Source organism: Rhinatrema bivittatum, chromosome 7, assembly GCF_901001135.1.
Source record: "Rhinatrema bivittatum chromosome 7, aRhiBiv1.1, whole genome shotgun sequence".
NCBI lineage: Eukaryota > Metazoa > Chordata > Amphibia > Gymnophiona > Rhinatrematidae > Rhinatrema > Rhinatrema bivittatum.
Window position 1 is genome coordinate 253,519,475 of NC_042621.1, and position 17,543 is coordinate 253,537,017.

Genomic DNA, 17,543 nt, shown 5'->3' on the forward strand with positions numbered 1-17,543 from the left:
GTTATAACTCATAATACACCCCCAAAAGGTAAACTCTAACCGAGAATGCTGCTGTTCTGTATGCAAAGACACAATGAAATAATGCCCATATTTTAAGGCTTTGAAATTACACATTGTGGGGTAGATTTTCAAAGAAGCGCGCACGCGTCCATTTGCATGCGCTACCTGACACGCACACATAGATGCCCGATTTTATAACATGCGTATGCAGGTGAGCGTATGCTATAAAATCGGGGGTCAGCGCGCACAAGGGGGTGCACACTTGTGCATTCTGTGCGCGCCAACGCCCGCGGCCTTCCTCAGTTCCCTCCCAGTCCACTCCAATGGGAACTTCCCAACCCCCTACACTAACCTCCCTTCCCCTTCCCCTAACCTACCCGCCCCCTAACCCTAACCTAGCCCCCCCCCCCCCCAAAAAAAAACTTTATCTTACCTTTTGCGCCTGCCTCAGGGCAGGCGCAGTTTGCACATGCCAGCACAGAGGCAATTCCCCCCGGCACAGCAGCAAATCCCCGGGAATTACGCATGTAGGCCTTTTAAAATATGTGTGCATATGACCAGCTTACGTACAGAATTCCTTATTTTGCACAACTAAGTCCCAACTAAACTTTTAAAAACATAGCCCTAAATTATTTCTTGGATTCTTGAAAACTGTACATGTTCCATGAGGTTCACAAGCATTAAAGATGCCATGATCTTTTGTTCATATACAACACTTGATTAGGGAGGCTCTTTGCATTACATTGGTGTAGATAAACATGTTTATAAAGCAGTGATGTTTTTGTTTGTTAGAAAATTGTTTGTTAGAAAATTAAGAGCACCATTTATTAATAGAAAGTGCAGTAACTTTGATGCACTGGAAATTAACTGAACTGTATAAGCTGCTTTATGTGCTGACCCAACCTCATGCTAAGAAAGCGGAAAACGCTATTGCAATTTTGAACCTGCCACTGTGAAATCTCAGCACGTGATACTTAACAACCCCCCCTTACTCTTCTGCTTTTATGCCGCAAGGATGGATTTTAAAGCATGACTTCCATCCACCTCTATTGTTTTCGGCTTCTGCTTGGTGAGTAGAGACAGATATTCTGGGTATGCCGAATAGCAGCTGGAGCAGGTTAACATCTATTCAATGTGGTTTAAAAAAGCGAAGCTCAAGGCTTCCACCTAGCAGAGTTACCACAAACACTCTTCATTGTGCCCCCTATACTGGCCCAGTGGGACTCAGTCATCCGTACACTTATGGGGCTTTTATTCATCTCCTGAGGCCTCGCTGAATGTATTTACTCACGCCTGGGACAGGAGTAACTTCTAGAGTTTCCCTTTTTGCCACAAGGCTCAGATTATCTTCTGTGGGTGGAAAAATGTGAAATCTCTTTTCTTTTCCTTTCCTCCCATGGAATATCATGGGAACCTTGCCGTGCCTCCTTCATTCCTCTTGCTCTTTCAAATTTCAGGCCAGAGATCTAAGGAGGGACTGTTTCAGGGCTGCTTCTCTTTAATTTATTTTTTTTTAACTCTTTATTTACAGTTTTTTTTTAACTATTACAAACCACAAAGTTTGTTGACAGTTGGGAAAAATGTGGGTTTACACAATCAGAATCAATCTTCAAAATTAGAGTTAGAAAACTACAGATGGTCAAATGTACAATTTACTCATCCCATACAACACAAATAGCAAACAAAAGCATAATATTTATCCCACTTCCCAGCATAGTACATTGGAAAAAGGGGAGGTAGCAGAGACATCTAGGGAGCTTCCACCCACGGTTAAACCTATTTAAAAGGAAAAAGGCCATGCACAGTTATCCAACGCTAGTTATTCATGTGCTCAGTGGTGAAGAGGTGATAGTCTTCCTGGCATCCACAAATTCCTTTAACTGTTCTGGGGTAAAAAAAAAAACAAAAAAACTATCCTCTCCTCTCCTAATAAGACATTTACAGGGAAAACGAAGCATAAATGAAAATCCCAACCCCACAACATCCTGTCGAAGGGCTAAGAACCCTCGGCGTCAAATTTGGGTGGTGGAAGCTAGATCAGGAAAAACGTTTATAGGGGAATCAAAGAAAGTAATAGGATATTTCCTGAAGTAATTCTTCATTACTAGGTTCAAATCATTAGTAGGAATAAAATATACCAATAGTGTCCCTCTATCTATTACTTCCATAGCTGAGTTTTCCAGGAAATTAGATAGGTCATTTTGAAAAGGGGCCCTGGCAATAGTTCTCAATGCTCTGGATTTTGGGATAAAGAAACAGGTATTTATAGAGGGAAATGCTTCTGGTTGATTTTAAAGAAACAGTACTGCTTTCGGACAGCACCTATCTCTTTATGTGCAGTTTGCCCGACCCCTTTTCCTGCACAAGCATCCACAACACACTCAGTGTTGCTACCGCACATGGCCCTTCCCTTTCATTCACACCCCATCCTCCCTCATTAACATACACTGCCTGTATGTACTCGGTAAATATGAAACCATACTTCTACAATCATGTTCAGCAACAGTGCTTGCCCACCAATGAACCTATCATAAAAGACAAAGGAAACCAAAGAAATTTGCAGAAAGGAAAGGAAACCAAAGAAATTTACTCTTGCAGAACACGGCTGCAAGAGTATTAACTGGAAAAAGGAAAAGAGACCACATTACGGAAACACTGGCTGAGTTGCACTGGCTTCCCATTGAACAAAGAATACAGTACAAAACACTATGCACCATACACAAATTAATACACAACGAAAACGCAGACTGGCTTAACACAGCCCTTCACGTACACATCCCCAACAGAAATCTAAGATCAGCCAACAAAGCACTTCTAACTATTCCATCAGTCAAAACAGCAAGACTAACCCAGGTAAGAGAGAGAGTGTTATCCTTGGTAGGACCCATACTATGGAACTCCATGCCCTTAGAATTAAGACTACAACGAGAAAACAAAACATTTAGAAAAAATCTAAAAACTTGGCTATTTAAACAAGCCTTTCAAAAAGCGAAGGGAGAATAGAATCCAGGGACTTGCTGGGAAGTGCAAGATACAAAACACCCACACAAACAAGAATTACTAAGGGTGTATGTTTTAATAGAATTCATCACTAAAGGATAAGTTACATTTATAGAATGAGTCCTAGACTCAAAACTGCTATAGAATTGACCTGGACATGATAGTGATCACTCTCATTTAACAACTAATATTGATTAAAAACTATGTTACCGCACCTTATGGCACCTGTGTAAACTGTTAGATTTTAATAGCATTACTTTTTGTGCCTTACTGTAAACCGTTGTGACGGTACCCACCTTAATGACAGTATAGAAAAGATTTAAATTAATTAATTAATTAATTAATTAATTAATTACAATTAGGCTATGTTTACTATAAAAATTTAAGTGGAAGAAAATAATATCTATTTTGATTGGTACCCTTCTAGCAAGGCAATAATTGCCAGCAAATGTCCTGTTCATCAGGGAATAATGGTTTAATTAGATTAATCAATTATAGCAGAATACTGATGTATCTTACATACTTTCGGCTAAACTCCCAAGGAGCATTCTGACTTTCTGTTCAATGAAAATGTATTATTATATTTGCATGACATCATCATATTGTGCAAAGAGAATAGACCATGCAAGCAGAAAGCCTATAGCATTTTCTTTCTTTTTCAAACATATTAAACTTGATTTATTTCTTGATTTTTATTTTCTAATATATAAGAACATAAGAACATGAGAAATTGCCATGCTGGGTCAGACCAAGGGTCCATCAAGCCCAGCATCCTGTTTCCAACAGAGGCCAAACCAGGCCACAAAAACCTGGCAATTATCCAAACACTAAGAAGATCCCATGCCACTGATGCCAATAATAGCAGAGGCCATTCCCTAAGTCAACTTGATTAATAGCAGTTAATGGACGTCTCCTCCAAGAACTTATCCAAACCTTTTTTAAACCCAGCAACACTAACTGCACTAACCACATCCTCTGGCAACAAATTCCAGAGCTTAACTGTGCATTGCATGGAAAATTTGTACTGTGTTAGCATATTTAAAAGTTAGTGTAGAAAAGATCAGTACTGTCTTTATCTTACTTAGTTTTCTCCAGGAACAAACAGGATGAACAGCCTCACCTGCAAGTACAGGGCCAATGGAAGAGGCAAGCAAGACAGGCTATAGCACTAGTGGCAGCATTTTATGCTCTTGCATTACTGCTAATGGCCCGCTCATACCTCCCCAGCCTGCCCAGGCTGCTGCTGAGCCCAGTGACTGGCCTGTATGGGTGTCATCATCCAATAGCACCAACATAGATCATCTCTAGAGAATTCTGGAAAATGGGAATCCCTTCAGTCCCTGTTATTCATAGTAATAGATGTCTTCTCCTGTGCAGTTCATTCTGAGAGAAAATCTTGCGATCTGCTCCTAATTTGGCTTCTTTTCCGATTCTGTAGTATACTTCACCTTTGTTGGCATGTGTTAAGTTTCAGTTGCTTTCTCAACACAGTTTCTGACCCTGAGTATTTTGTTCTTTGTTGCGGCCTGTTCTGCAGCTCAACTGGCCCCTCGTTTCATGAAAATCTCAAATTTTGATTATGCATTGTCTATTTTTCTTACAGTGCCTAAAAAGAAAGCCAGCAGTTTCCAATTTTGCCCGCATTTTAAGCAGAATATAAATCAATCAAATAAATAAATAAATCATGAAACTCATATCCAGTGCCTGGGGTTAAAGCATGATGTCCTTGGTTGTGGCATCAGTTGAAAAAGGTCACCCAGGGTCATCAAGCTCCTGAGACCCAGGGCTGTTTCAAAGGCTGGACAAGAAGAGTGACTGCCCTGAATGCTAAGACAGGGAGGACATCACATTACCTTTCTGAATCAGAATGTGAGTCTGTGCCCATGCAAGCCGAAAGGGAGGGGGGAGCACTGAAAGCAACCCTTTCTGGAAGTACCATTTTGTCCAGTGATTTTACTGCAAGACTAAAGCTTATAGACATCATCTCTTAAAAAAAAAAAATCTGATCCATCAACTTTAACACTGAAGGCATTGACTCCAAATAACTAAGGGGCTGCACCAACTGTTGATGAAGCTTTGACTCCAAGGGTGCATCACTTGTCCACAGAGTTGAGTTTGAGTCATAGACCTAAGAGCAGAGAACCCTCCTGCCCCACAAGAAGGGTTCCTCAGAATCAAGCCTAGGTTAAAGAGAGACAGCACTGAGAATCCACTGAAGACATCAAAGATTTGGTATCAATCTCCTTTGGTGTATGAGTCCAGGAGCAGGAAAATTGTGGCTTTGGCAATTTGCCCTTTCAAATGGCTACTAAAGGACCAGAGCTCAGCCTCCCACACTCAGTTTGCCAGGATCTGGACTTCTGATATGGTTCTTTGCTCTCAGTTCCTCTCCCACTGACACCCCTCCAGTTTTGGCATCAGAAGTCTTCAAGAGGAAATTGAATTGAAGGATCCTTGAGACTCTGAATCAGACAGGTTGAGGTGCTAGAACCAAACACCCCTGTACTGCCAATTGAACTGGTCATAGAGATCTTACCCATTGCACCAAGCAATTTGGCACCAAGATTGATGTCTCAGTATCAAAACTCATCATTGATGCCATCTGTACTGAGTCAAAACTGGACAACATCAGAAAGAGAAGCTTCTCCAGTTGTCTAGCATTGCATGTCCCCAAGCATTGCATGTCCCCAAGGCTGATAATGAATCTCTAGTCAAAGCCTCAGCAGCTATTCAAGAATAGCTGCTGAGGCTATGACTAGAGGTTCATTATCAGCCTTGACTTAAGCTCCAGTCCTAACCTCTGTCTGAGTCTGAAGAGTCCTGGAATCCTGCCTATAGTTCTGAGGAATCTTGTTCTGGAATGTTCCCTACACCTCCCTTCAATTTCCACACCTTCACAGATGAAGAATAAGGTCTCTCCCTGAAGATCTCTCTCTGAAGGTCTCACTCCATCTACTCATCCCTAGAGGCAACAGACCTCAAGGCCTCTCCCAAACTCAAACCCCTGCAAGACAATCAGCCAAAACTAGGCATGATTTTATGACTGAATCCAGAGCATATAACCAATATTTTAATCTCTGTACTGGAGAACCTACCTGCTGGAGGAAGGCTGAGGTTTTACATAAACCTCTAACAACCTTAGACAGCGAGATGTTCTAGATTATAAAAGATTACATCTTTTGAAGATCCCTCCAAAGTTCCCATCAAATGATTCATTACACCAACTTCATCATCAAGAATTAGTAGAGATGGAGCTCTGTACCCTCTAACAGACTGAAATGATTGAACCTGTCCAACTACAAGAAAAAAGATGAAGATTTTGTTTCAGGTATTTCCTGGTACCCAAGAAAACAGGAGGATTTCCTCTCACCTTAGACTTAAGGGCCTTGAACATATATTTTCTAAAAGAAAAGTTCAAGATGATTTCCCCAGGCACTTTCATTTCTCTTCTAACAAGGGAGATTAACTATGTTCTCTGAATCTCAAGGCTGCATATCCCATATAGAAATATATTCCAGTTAAAGGAAGTATTTTGGAACTAATATACAGACTGTAAGCCCTCTGGGGATAGGGAAATGCCTACAATATCTAAATGTAATCTACTTTGAAGTGCTGAAAAGCGCAATATAAATAATAAATAAATAAAATCTTCAGCATTACTTATTGCCTTTTGGCCTAGCATTGGCTTCATAAGTTTTCATGAAAAGTCTAGCCATCATTGCAGCATTTCTATGCAGACTGGAAATTCATGTGTTTCCCTACTTTGATTCATCCATTCATTCTTTTATTCCACACTTTCTATCTAATGTTCAATGCAATTTATAAAAAAACATACATAGCAATTTAAAAAATAATTAAAAAATTAATAAGAACAGTAGTAATAATAAAAGAAGCAAGTCACTTCACCGTACATTGCCTCAGGTTCAAACTTACTTGGGGAGGGAGAGAGAGAGAGAGATGTAAATTTACTATTTATACCACTGTATGAAGGAGCACTTTTAACTCAGGGTGAGGTTTAGGGAGGTGGGGTAAGTTGGGGGGGGAGGACAGTTTTCCATACACAGTTAGAGGTATGAATGAACAGCAAAGTTGATATCACTGCAAATATTCTGTCATTTCGAGTGATGAAAGGTAAACAAGGAGTTGATTTGTACAACGTACTCTCTACCTAGCTTAATTGAAGCTAGGTAGAGACTGCATCAAACTAGGTAGATTACATTGTACAAATCAACTCCTCTTTTACCTTTCATCGCTCCAAATGACAGAAAATCTTCAGTGATGTCAACTTTGCTGTTCGTACCTCTGACTGTGTATGGAAAACTGCCCCCCCAAACCTATCCCAACCCCCAAACCTCACCCCAGTTAAAAGTGCCCCTCTTACAGTGGTATAAATAGTAAATTTATCTCTCTCTCTCTCTCTCGTCTGTGATGGATTAATCCGCATGTGATAAATATATTGTGCATTGTGGAAATTACCTGAGAGATGCGGGAGCAAGGAAATTAGCCTAACCATTCCCCCTTTTTTATTGTGGGTGCTATTTCTGCTATATTTATAGCATTTTGATGAATCTAGGTACTAGACTGTGAGCCCTCTGGGAATAGGGAAATATCTACTGCACCTGAATATAATCTGCTTTGAAATACCTGAAAGGTGGAACATAAATCAAATAAATAAATAAATAATAACAGCACATTTCAGGCAAGGGTGAAAGAATTCACACTAAACACCAACCAGCACTAGAGTTGATAGGGTTCATCATAAATTGTCCCCAGTCCAATCTAACAGGATCATTCATCAAAATGAGTTAGGGCCTAATGCCCGTGATAACGCCATAATGCCAGATTAAAAAAAAATACATCATGAGATGTGAATGCAAATCTTTTACATTAAGTCAAAAGGGAAGAGTTTATGAAAATGAGGGGTGTTTAACATTGCATGTGATAGTATCATGCATGTTATCATGCTGGAAATAACTACACCTTTTTTCCTCATGTTATGCTGTGTGATATGCCTGAGCTGTGATTTGTGATATTTATTGCAAATTATTTTTGGACAGGAGAGAGAGAGGGGAAAGGAGTAGAGTAGAGAGAGAGCTTCTAGGAAGCCACACATATTAGTCAACTTTTTATACCACTGTAGGAGGGTCAACTAGTAAATTGAGGTGAGGTTTTGGTGGTGGTCTAGGCTTTGGAGGGCAGTTTTACATGCACAGTCAGAGGTACGAATAGCACAGTACACATCAGTGCAGATTTGATGTGATTTGGAGTGCGGGAAGGAACACAAAGATGAGTTTTGTACAATGTGCTATTGACTTAGCTTGATAACATCCAGATATAGAGTGCATCAAACTTAGTCAAAAGAACAATGTACAAATCTCATCTTCATGTAGCTTTCTTCACTCCATATCACATAAAATCTTCACTGATGTGTACTGTGCTGTTTGAACCTCTGACTATGCATGTAAAACTGCGCCCCCCCAAACCCTAGAGCACCACCAAAACTTCACCTCAAGTTACTAGTTGACCCTTCTACAGTGATATAAATAATTTACTTATATGAGTACCTTATAGTCTCTCTCTCCCTCTCTCTCTCTCTCTCTCTCTCTCTCAAACACACATTGCAGTGTCCCAAAATTGCCCTAACCACAGGCATTATTCATGTGAAATTTATAGCAAAATGATGAATCTAGGTCTAAGTCCTTTACTACAACAGGAATTCATTGGGGATCTGCTAGATATGACATGGATAAAAGCCTTTCTCAGGAATACAGAATTGGTATCCACAGTGAAGGAGATAATTCAAAGCAGACATTGGGTCATATAGCATCAAAGGTTCATGTAACACATAGCACACCTACATTTGACCATGGAGCACCAAATTATAATCATATACCAAACTTATTAGAAAGTTTTCTTATCATAGAGTCCACTATCAACAAATAATATTTTTAAAGCATCATTTTTATCATTGCATTTAAAAGCACTTATCTTGCATTAATTTATAATGTCCTATGAGAAGAATGCTGCTCCCAAAATGGTCTGATATGCTGTAAGAAGTATACTGTTCTCAAGATGGCTTACATCAGCATGATCCACCAATACCAAGAGGTTAATAAAAACACTTGGATCCCAATAGGCTTGCAATTGCTGTAACCAAATAGACATTTTAATTATTTAATCTGCTTGTATTCCACATCTGCAAAGAAAATGTCCGGTGCTGATTACAATTAAAACATTCATAATCAAAAAAACAATTATCATAAAATGAAAATTAAATAAGACAAACATACTTCTAAACTGTCTAGTTGGCTAGCAGATTGCATCTCCATTAATAATGCTCTGGTATGTCTGACACTGGAAGGGCATGTCAAGGCTCATAAGGTTGCAGCCATGGCAGTGCCTGTGGCCTCCATTGAGACGATTTGCAAGGCTGTGAATTTGTTGCCAGAGGTTAATAGTATAGTAGGCTTTTTAAAAGGTTTGGACAAGTTTCTGGAGATCAGGTCCATTAACAATTATCAGACAGACAGACATGGGGATAATTTGCTATTGCATACTTCTGGGAATGAACAAAAGGGAAGGGATCTTCCTATTTCAATCTGTCAGGCACTTCCAAGTGACTCAGACTGACCACTGGTGGAGACAAAATCTTGGGCTCAATGGATGGATAGTGGTCTGACCCAGCATGGCATTGTATTTATTTATTTTATTTTATTTATATTCCACTTTTTCAGGCATTTCAAACCAGATTATATTCAGGTGTTTATGTTCTTATGGCGTTCAGTCCACACACTGACATCCACACTCCTGTTTGGAAACTGACTCCTGAAGTAGCAGTAATTTTGAACAATCTTTTTCTCAAGGTAACAACAAAGAGTAGATGCTTCCACTCCTAAGCCCACTAATATTACCTTGGCTTGTCTTCTTTAAAAAAAAAAAAAAAAGATCCAATGATCCTAAAGAAAGTTTCAAATGTCCTGCTTGTTCTCAAGGTAACAATGTTTCCAAATGGAGTTCACTATGAGGCACTGCTCTTCAAACAGCACGATATGTACTGATAGTTACTTATGTTAAGAACTTCTCTCCAGTTGCTCTGTCCTTCTTTACTGATTTCTGCATGCGCCCTTCCCTTACAGTTTTTATCCCTGTTACATGTATTTCTAAGCATTTTGTTACAATGTAAACCGATGCGATGTACACACTAACACCGGTATAAAAAAGGTTTTAAATAAATAAATAAATAGATAGATAGACAGACAGTAGGGCTGCTCAAACTGCAAGGTACACCTTGTCACAAAAAAAGCTGGGCTTCCGTGCCACAAAGGGCTACACTAGCAATGATGGTTTATCCTCTCAAATATTAGTTGTGTCCATTCTTTGTCGCCGCTTTCCTCATTTTTTTGATGTAGATCTTTATGGCTTTAGAGATTTGTGTAAGGATTGGTTTCTCTTTCTCATTTGTATTTTATCTAATTATATTAATATATGAGGGATATTTCTGTAAAAAAAAAAAGTTTAGAATAATATTTTGTGTAAACCAATAACACTTTTTCATATTATATTTTGAGCACATGTCTGCTACTGATTTTGACATAGATATGTAAAGGGTTTAATTTAGCACAACTGTGTCTTTTTTCTTTTGGATACATATATATATATATATATATATATATATATAGCAAACCAAAAAATTATTTGGCAATAATGTCTTCCCTAGTGCTAAGGCTAGGGAAGGTTATATAGGTTCACATTCACATTCGGGAGAATTCACACATAAAACATAGGAGCCATTGAGCCAGAGTGAATGGGATGTGTATTGTCCTGTATCCTCTCCGCTTAGAGTGCAGGTAGGAGGGGGTATTAGGGTAATGCTTTCTTGAATTCTTAATGGTAAAATTTATTTAATTGAAGTTCTATTATGTATGGAAAGGTTGATAGGGGGGAGGGGTATTATTATGGGGATGTATGTGATTAATTAATAAGTATTTAGGGATTAGAGGGTAAGTGTAGTTTTGACCTTACATGAGTTTTATGTTTCAGATATAAATGATGAAAGTCATGTGTTTCCATTGACGTTTTGGCCATAATTAAAGTATTCCCCTGAAGAAGCCAATCTTGGCGAAACGAGGACCTTGTCGGGATGGGATGTAATGACATCTAAAGGACATACACCACTAGTAGTCGATTGAAGTTTATTAAGGAATGTGATTGAAGATACAACATTGAAGATAGTTGAAGTACTAAGTGGTGTATCTTTTCCATTGATCTGCTTTAACGTCAATGACAGAGGGGGGATTATTTAACTAATCAGGGTCAGCTTGAGGGTTATACTAGAATAGGATGGAGGGTTTATAAATATTAAGGTTTGTGGTGAGGTTTTTAGTCAATTGTACCTCATAATTTGTAAAACATACATTTGTTTGTAATCATAAATAAATTTTTATAGGATTAAAAATAGCCATATCCTTTGAAATATTTTATTTACATGTTACAACAGTGCTTTATATCCTAACAAGAACTTGTTGGGAAATTTGTTGGTATATATATATATATATATATAAGGGGTCCATATTCAATAGGCCGGGGAGCGGCAAGTTGCCCATTTAAAGTTAACCAGTATGTTCGGTGGAATAAGTCTCCCACTGAATATACTCAGCTAAAGTTATCTAGATAAATGTATCTGGGTAACTTTGCCACTCACCGGTCTTTCCAGGCATTTATAGAATTCTTGGAGTGATGATCCGTGCTAGCGCGATCAGATGCTGTCTCTCACACACATGATTGTTTATCCTGCTGTCCACTTTGTGGCTCATTTTGGAGTTATAGGTAGAATTTCAAATAAATAAATAGTTACAGGTAAGCAATCTTGCTTTGTGAACCAACATAAAGAATTTGAATCTATATGAAATAAATAGTCTAGTTACTTATGTATTCTAATAACAGTATTAGGACTTTTCCCATGCAGGCTGTATCAGAAGACCACGGCTTGTTGTCATTTCTTGGCCTCACCTTCAGGGTATATAACACAGGCTGAGGCAGTTATTCTAGTCAATCAAGTCTGAGATGTAAGATGTCTGTGAATATATCCATTAGCCTCACCAGGCAGTATACAGTATTTTGCATTACGCTGCAGGTTCCTTAATATGCAGTGATATTCACCAGAACAACAGTAATGTTATTTTCTCTTTCAGTTGAAGCCAGCTGGGACCCCTTGCAGGGAGACGAGTAATTTCTGTGATCTCCCTGAATTCTGCACTGGATCCAGCCCTCACTGTCCAGCTAATGTTTACCTGCATGATGGTCATGCTTGCTATAATATTAACGGTTACTGCTACAATGGCATATGTCAAACCCATGAACAACAATGTATCACTCTTTGGGGACAAGGTGAGTTTCATGTCCAGAATCATGAGAACCAACATTTCATGGGTCTGTAGATCCTTCGCTTAGGAAAGCATATATCTAGGACTCCCATATGTCTGATCAGGATTATGTGAACAAAGTCAAAGGCATAATGCATATTGTAATGTAGAAAGCATGGTGCCCTCCTGGAGAAGATAGGATTTTATCAAGTTGTGATACCCACTATTGGTCCAACAGAAGAATTACCTATAGATGCACCTGAGCTTTCAAAGCTACAAATTCCCTTTTTCAGATCTCATAAATGGAACATCATCTTAAAAGCTGACCTATATCGTCTTCTTTGGATAATTCTTATGTTAGTCCAATAGAAGGCCTCACAGCCTTCAGTGTCAGAAAATGTTTCAGTCACTTGTTTAAGTTTCTTGAAAATAGGGAGGATGCTGATAACTACAGGCCAGTTAAAATGAACTCAGTGATAGATCAAATCAAATGGGTCTCAGAATCCAAGGCAGCATGGCTTTACCAAAAGGAAATGAGGTCAAACAAATCTGATCAATTTCTTTGATTGAGAGACTTAAGAATTAGATGAGAGGTTAGCACAGGATGTGATATACTTAGATTTTAGAAAAGCATTTCATACCATCCTAAGAGGCTGATAAACTAAGCAGTTTATGCATGAACCCCAAAGGGGTTGGCTGGGCTAGAAAGTGGTTGCATGAGAGGTGAGGTTTAATCTGATGTTTCAACCTTGTACATAACCCTGTTTGTTATAATAGCACTGTATAAATTCCTCTGTATGATGAAACCAATGTACTATAAACTGTATAAATTCCTCGGTATTATGAAACCGATGTACTATGAAACCACCAGACCCTTTCACCATCTACCCCTTTCTGGTACCCCTCTTATCTCTACCTCTCTCTTGCTCCTTCCACCTTCCTAGTTTATTGCAACTGTGCTTTCTGCTTCTGCGTTAAGTAACCCGAATTCTGTGTAAACCGATGAGATATGCTACATGAACGTCGGTATAGAAAAGCTCTAAATAAATAAAATAAATAAGAAAAGAGGGGAGAAAAAAATATGATAACGGAATTTAGGAGAGATTTTGAGAAGGGAGGCATGAAATAAGAATGGAGGATCTCTGGTGGGTGAGGGGGTAAGGAGCAAAGCCAGAGATCAGCTGGAGCCTGTGATATTGCAGCAAGACTAAGGTTAGTCAGATTAGATAAGCTCAAGGTTCCTTATCTGTTGTTTGCATATTCTATGACAGGAATAGAATAGGGTTGAAAGGCTGCAGGACTGAAGCAACTCATCCTTCATTTCCTTAAGAGCAAGGGGAAAGGTGATGGGCATAAAGCAAAGAACCCCAACCCCACCCCATCAGACCCTCCTTCCTCCCTCTGCCCCCGTCAATAACTAAAAAAAAAATTCCTCCCAGGAGCATGGTACCTGCTCACAGCTCTTCAGCATTACTTCTGTCAGAAGCAGTGCTGGAAGTGTAAACTACCCACAGTTTACACTTAAAGCACTGGGAACAGGTTTAACGTTACCTGGCTAACTTACTGGGAGATGCATCAAGCTGTGATCGTGCTCTAATGCACATTAAACAGCATATATCGTGCAATACAGCACCATCGCAGCGATATCGCACAATATCCAACATATTTTGCATATTCCCACCCATGTACACGCCCCTAATACATGCAAAGAATGTCAACATTAAGCAATCTTGTGCAAATATTTTATCGTGGCCGACTGAGAAGGCAGTCAATACCTTTTTGAAAAGTGGTAAATGTGAGACGGGTTTCAAGGCTCCTGCCTCACATTTAAAGAGCCGTCTTTAAAAAAAAAAGAAGGCGGGCAGCCAAACAGGGAGATTGAGTAGGGATCAGGGCTGATCCCCCAGCTCAAACCGGAGCCAGCATGCAAAGCGGCCTTGACTACCCAAACATGAAAAAAATACAAAAATAAGCCTGCGTGGAGACAGCCCAGCCCCCCCCCCCCCACCCCCCGCAGTCCCACCCAAAGCTTCAATAAAAGACATTGATGGCCCAGGCCCCAAATCCTCTTTCCCAAGTCCAACAATTAAAATTAGTGACCCGGTCCCCCCCTCCCCACCTCCAAGTCAATAATAATTAGGATCCTGGCACTTGACAGTCCCCACCCTTCTGAGAAAAATCCCAAAAAGAGAGTCCAGGCCCTCACTCCCATCCCCCCCCCCCCCCCCCCAACCCTCATCCAGCATCCTCTGAATCTTTACAATTTATAGAGGGTCCTGCATTGGAGCTGGGGTGCACCCTGACCTTGCCCTAGCCATGTGACCCTCTTTTCAGGATGTAGACCTTTTTTGGGGGGTGGGAGAGTGTTGGGGGCCGGGATCCTAATTGTTATTGTTGACTTGGGGGGCTGGGACCAGGACCCTAATTTTAATTGTTGGACTTGAGGGAGGGGGTTGGGGGCTGGGGGCCATCAATGTCTTTCATTGATCCTTTGGGGGGGGGGGAGGACTAGGCCATTGCTATGCAAGTTTGTTTTTGTATTTTCGCACTTTCAGGAAGTTGGGACCATCTCAAGAGGCAGCTCTGGGTTGAGCTGGGGGTTGGCACTGACCCCCACTCAACCTCCCCGTGTGACTACAACATTTGTTGGGGGGGTTAGTGGCCCTTTAAGGCTATGGTAGTCCCTTGAGGTTGGGACTGCCATCGTGTTAAAGGTTGGTTCACTAGGCCTGCTTTGCCCCACAGTATTTGGTCATGAGAGAAAAGAACCTGCCATAAAACCGCAATGTTTTTTGGAGGAGGGGCCACACTATCATGACAACACCCCTCTCACGATAGAAGGACCCCTCCCGTGAAAAAACATTTTGGCATAGTGGCTCTGGGCCTTAGCTGGTTATATTGAAAAATCGGCTAAGTTAGCTGGATAACATAACTCTTCTCCTAAATGGCCACTGAATACTTCTTCCTTATCTGGCTAGATTTATCTGCTAAAATCAAGCCAGACAAGTGGCTCAGCATTCAAAAACTTGCCATTTAGAAAGATAACCTGTGAGTTGTCTGTCTAAATGGCTTTTAATATTGACCTCTGTTATTTTATTACTTTATCTTTGTTATATTCTTTTCATTCTTCAATGACATCTTAGTTCTATTGTACAGATTGTGAAAAAGCAAGAGCCTTTCAGAATAAAAATAAAGCTTATTTTTTAGACTTTCTTAATGGTAAAAGTAGTTGCTAAATCACATCTTCTGAAATTGCCATTAGCGTAATAATTTCTAAGTAGAGGTCGAGCAGCTGAATCACGATAACCCTCTTAGCAGCATTTTCTGTAGAAGAATTTTCACAGGAGGTCATAGTGCTAAATCATGTACAATACACATCCAGTTCCTATAAACTAATACTGATATGTTTGTGATGAAGTAAAGATAGAGTTATTCTTGTTGTCTTCTTTTTCTTTCTGCATTATTATGTCTAAATTCTCAATACAGTTATCATGGTGTCCAGATCTGGGAAGCACACTAGTAATTCTCTTTAGGAAAACAGGCGAGGGGACTTGCCAGGTTCTTATGGCCTGGATTGGCCACTGTTGGAAACAGGATGCTGGGCTAGATGGACCCTTGATCTGACCCACTATGGCATGTCCTTATGTTCTTATGTCACTGGAGCCTGGGCCAGTTTCATGTTTTGGCCAGACGTATCTGTGACCAGCCCTGAATGTTTATTTGTCTCAGATTTGTACAGGTGGACTAAAATCTGGAACCTAAAATCACTGCCCATTATAGAATGATCTTTTGGCACAGTTTTTTGTATACATGTGATCATATTACTCTGGAAACTAACATGTCAGAGAAAGCAAGAAAGTTTTTCAGTAACTTCAGCTGAGTCTCCAATAATTTTCCCCTGTTCTGTTGAGAACATAGCCTCGCTTAATAGAAACTGCTGAAGCATGATATAAAGAGCATTACGTTTCCTTACTCACAGGTTCCCACCATCGGCAGGTGGACCTGGGTGAAGCAGAGACCCAGCAGGACCTTTGTCTGTACCAGCTCTTGTTCCCCTCAGGTTGAGCCTTTGGGTGCCGTGGCTGGCAGGTCTTAGGTGGGGGTCTCTGCTGGAGGCAGAAGTGGAGGTTCGTGGTTAGCTTGGGTCGTAGGCAGGCGGAAGTCAAGCGAGTCTGAGGACCAGGTAATGATCAGAGGCAGGCAGCAGTTAGGCATATCTGAGATCCAGGCAGCGGTCAGGCGTATGCAAGATCAGGTGATGGTCAGAGGCAGGCAACGATCAGGCATATCCGAGATCAGGCCGAAGTCAAATCTGGTATCCATCCGAGAGGAATAAAAGGATAGATTGACGGGGCAGGCAGGCAGGGAGAAAAACAGGCAGACATTGTGGAAGGGGATGAAGGCTGAAGATACTAGGAGCAACTGGACGAAGAACTGAAGACAAGGATGCTGGAAGAAGATAGGGATGCTGGGAAGCAACATGCATTACATAAGTGTAGCTGGACCTGTTGCTGAGGCAAGTTGGTTTTGGAGCATTGCCTTCTTATAGGCCCATAGGCCACCCCTGAGATTTTGATAATTAAATTATGTGCCGACCATAATTGTTCCCAGAACAATCGTGTAATATCATATAATTGAATATTATAATTTTAAATATTAAACTTTGTTTTTGTGTATATGTTTATATTATATATATATATATATATATATACATAAGAATATGCCATACTGGGTCAGACCAAGGATCCATCAAGCCCAGCATCCTGTTTCCAACACTGGCCAATCCAGGCCATAAGAACCTGGCAAGTACCCAAAAACTAAGTCTATTCCATGTTACCGTTGCTAGTAATAGCAGTGGCTATTTTCTAAGTCAACTTAATTAATAGCAGGTAATGGACTTCTCCAAGAACTTATCCAATCCTTTTTTAAACACAGCTATACTAACTGCACTAACCACATCCTCTGGCAATAAATTCCAGAGTTTAATTGTGCGTTGAGTGAAAAAGAACTTTCGCCGATTAGTTTTAAATGTGCCACATGTTAACTTCATTGAGTGCCCCCTAGTCTTTCTATTATTCGAAAGATTAAAAAAACGATTCACATCTACCCGTTCTAGACCTCTCATGATTTTAAACACCTCTATCATATCCCCCCTCAGCAGTCTCTTCTCCAAGCTGAAAA

General features: G+C 40.2%; 1 protein-coding gene across 1 annotated transcript in view; it reads left to right on the top strand.

Moving 5' to 3' along the window:
* The window catches only part of ADAM12 (ADAM metallopeptidase domain 12), a 968,421-nt gene that overhangs the window by 809,150 nt on the left and 141,728 nt on the right, over positions 1–17,543 (top strand). The window contains exon 14 of the mRNA XM_029610036.1: positions 12,192–12,387. Coding sequence (XP_029465896.1) covers positions 12,192–12,387 — 196 coding nt within the window. The remainder of the gene's footprint in view (positions 1–12,191; positions 12,388–17,543) is intronic.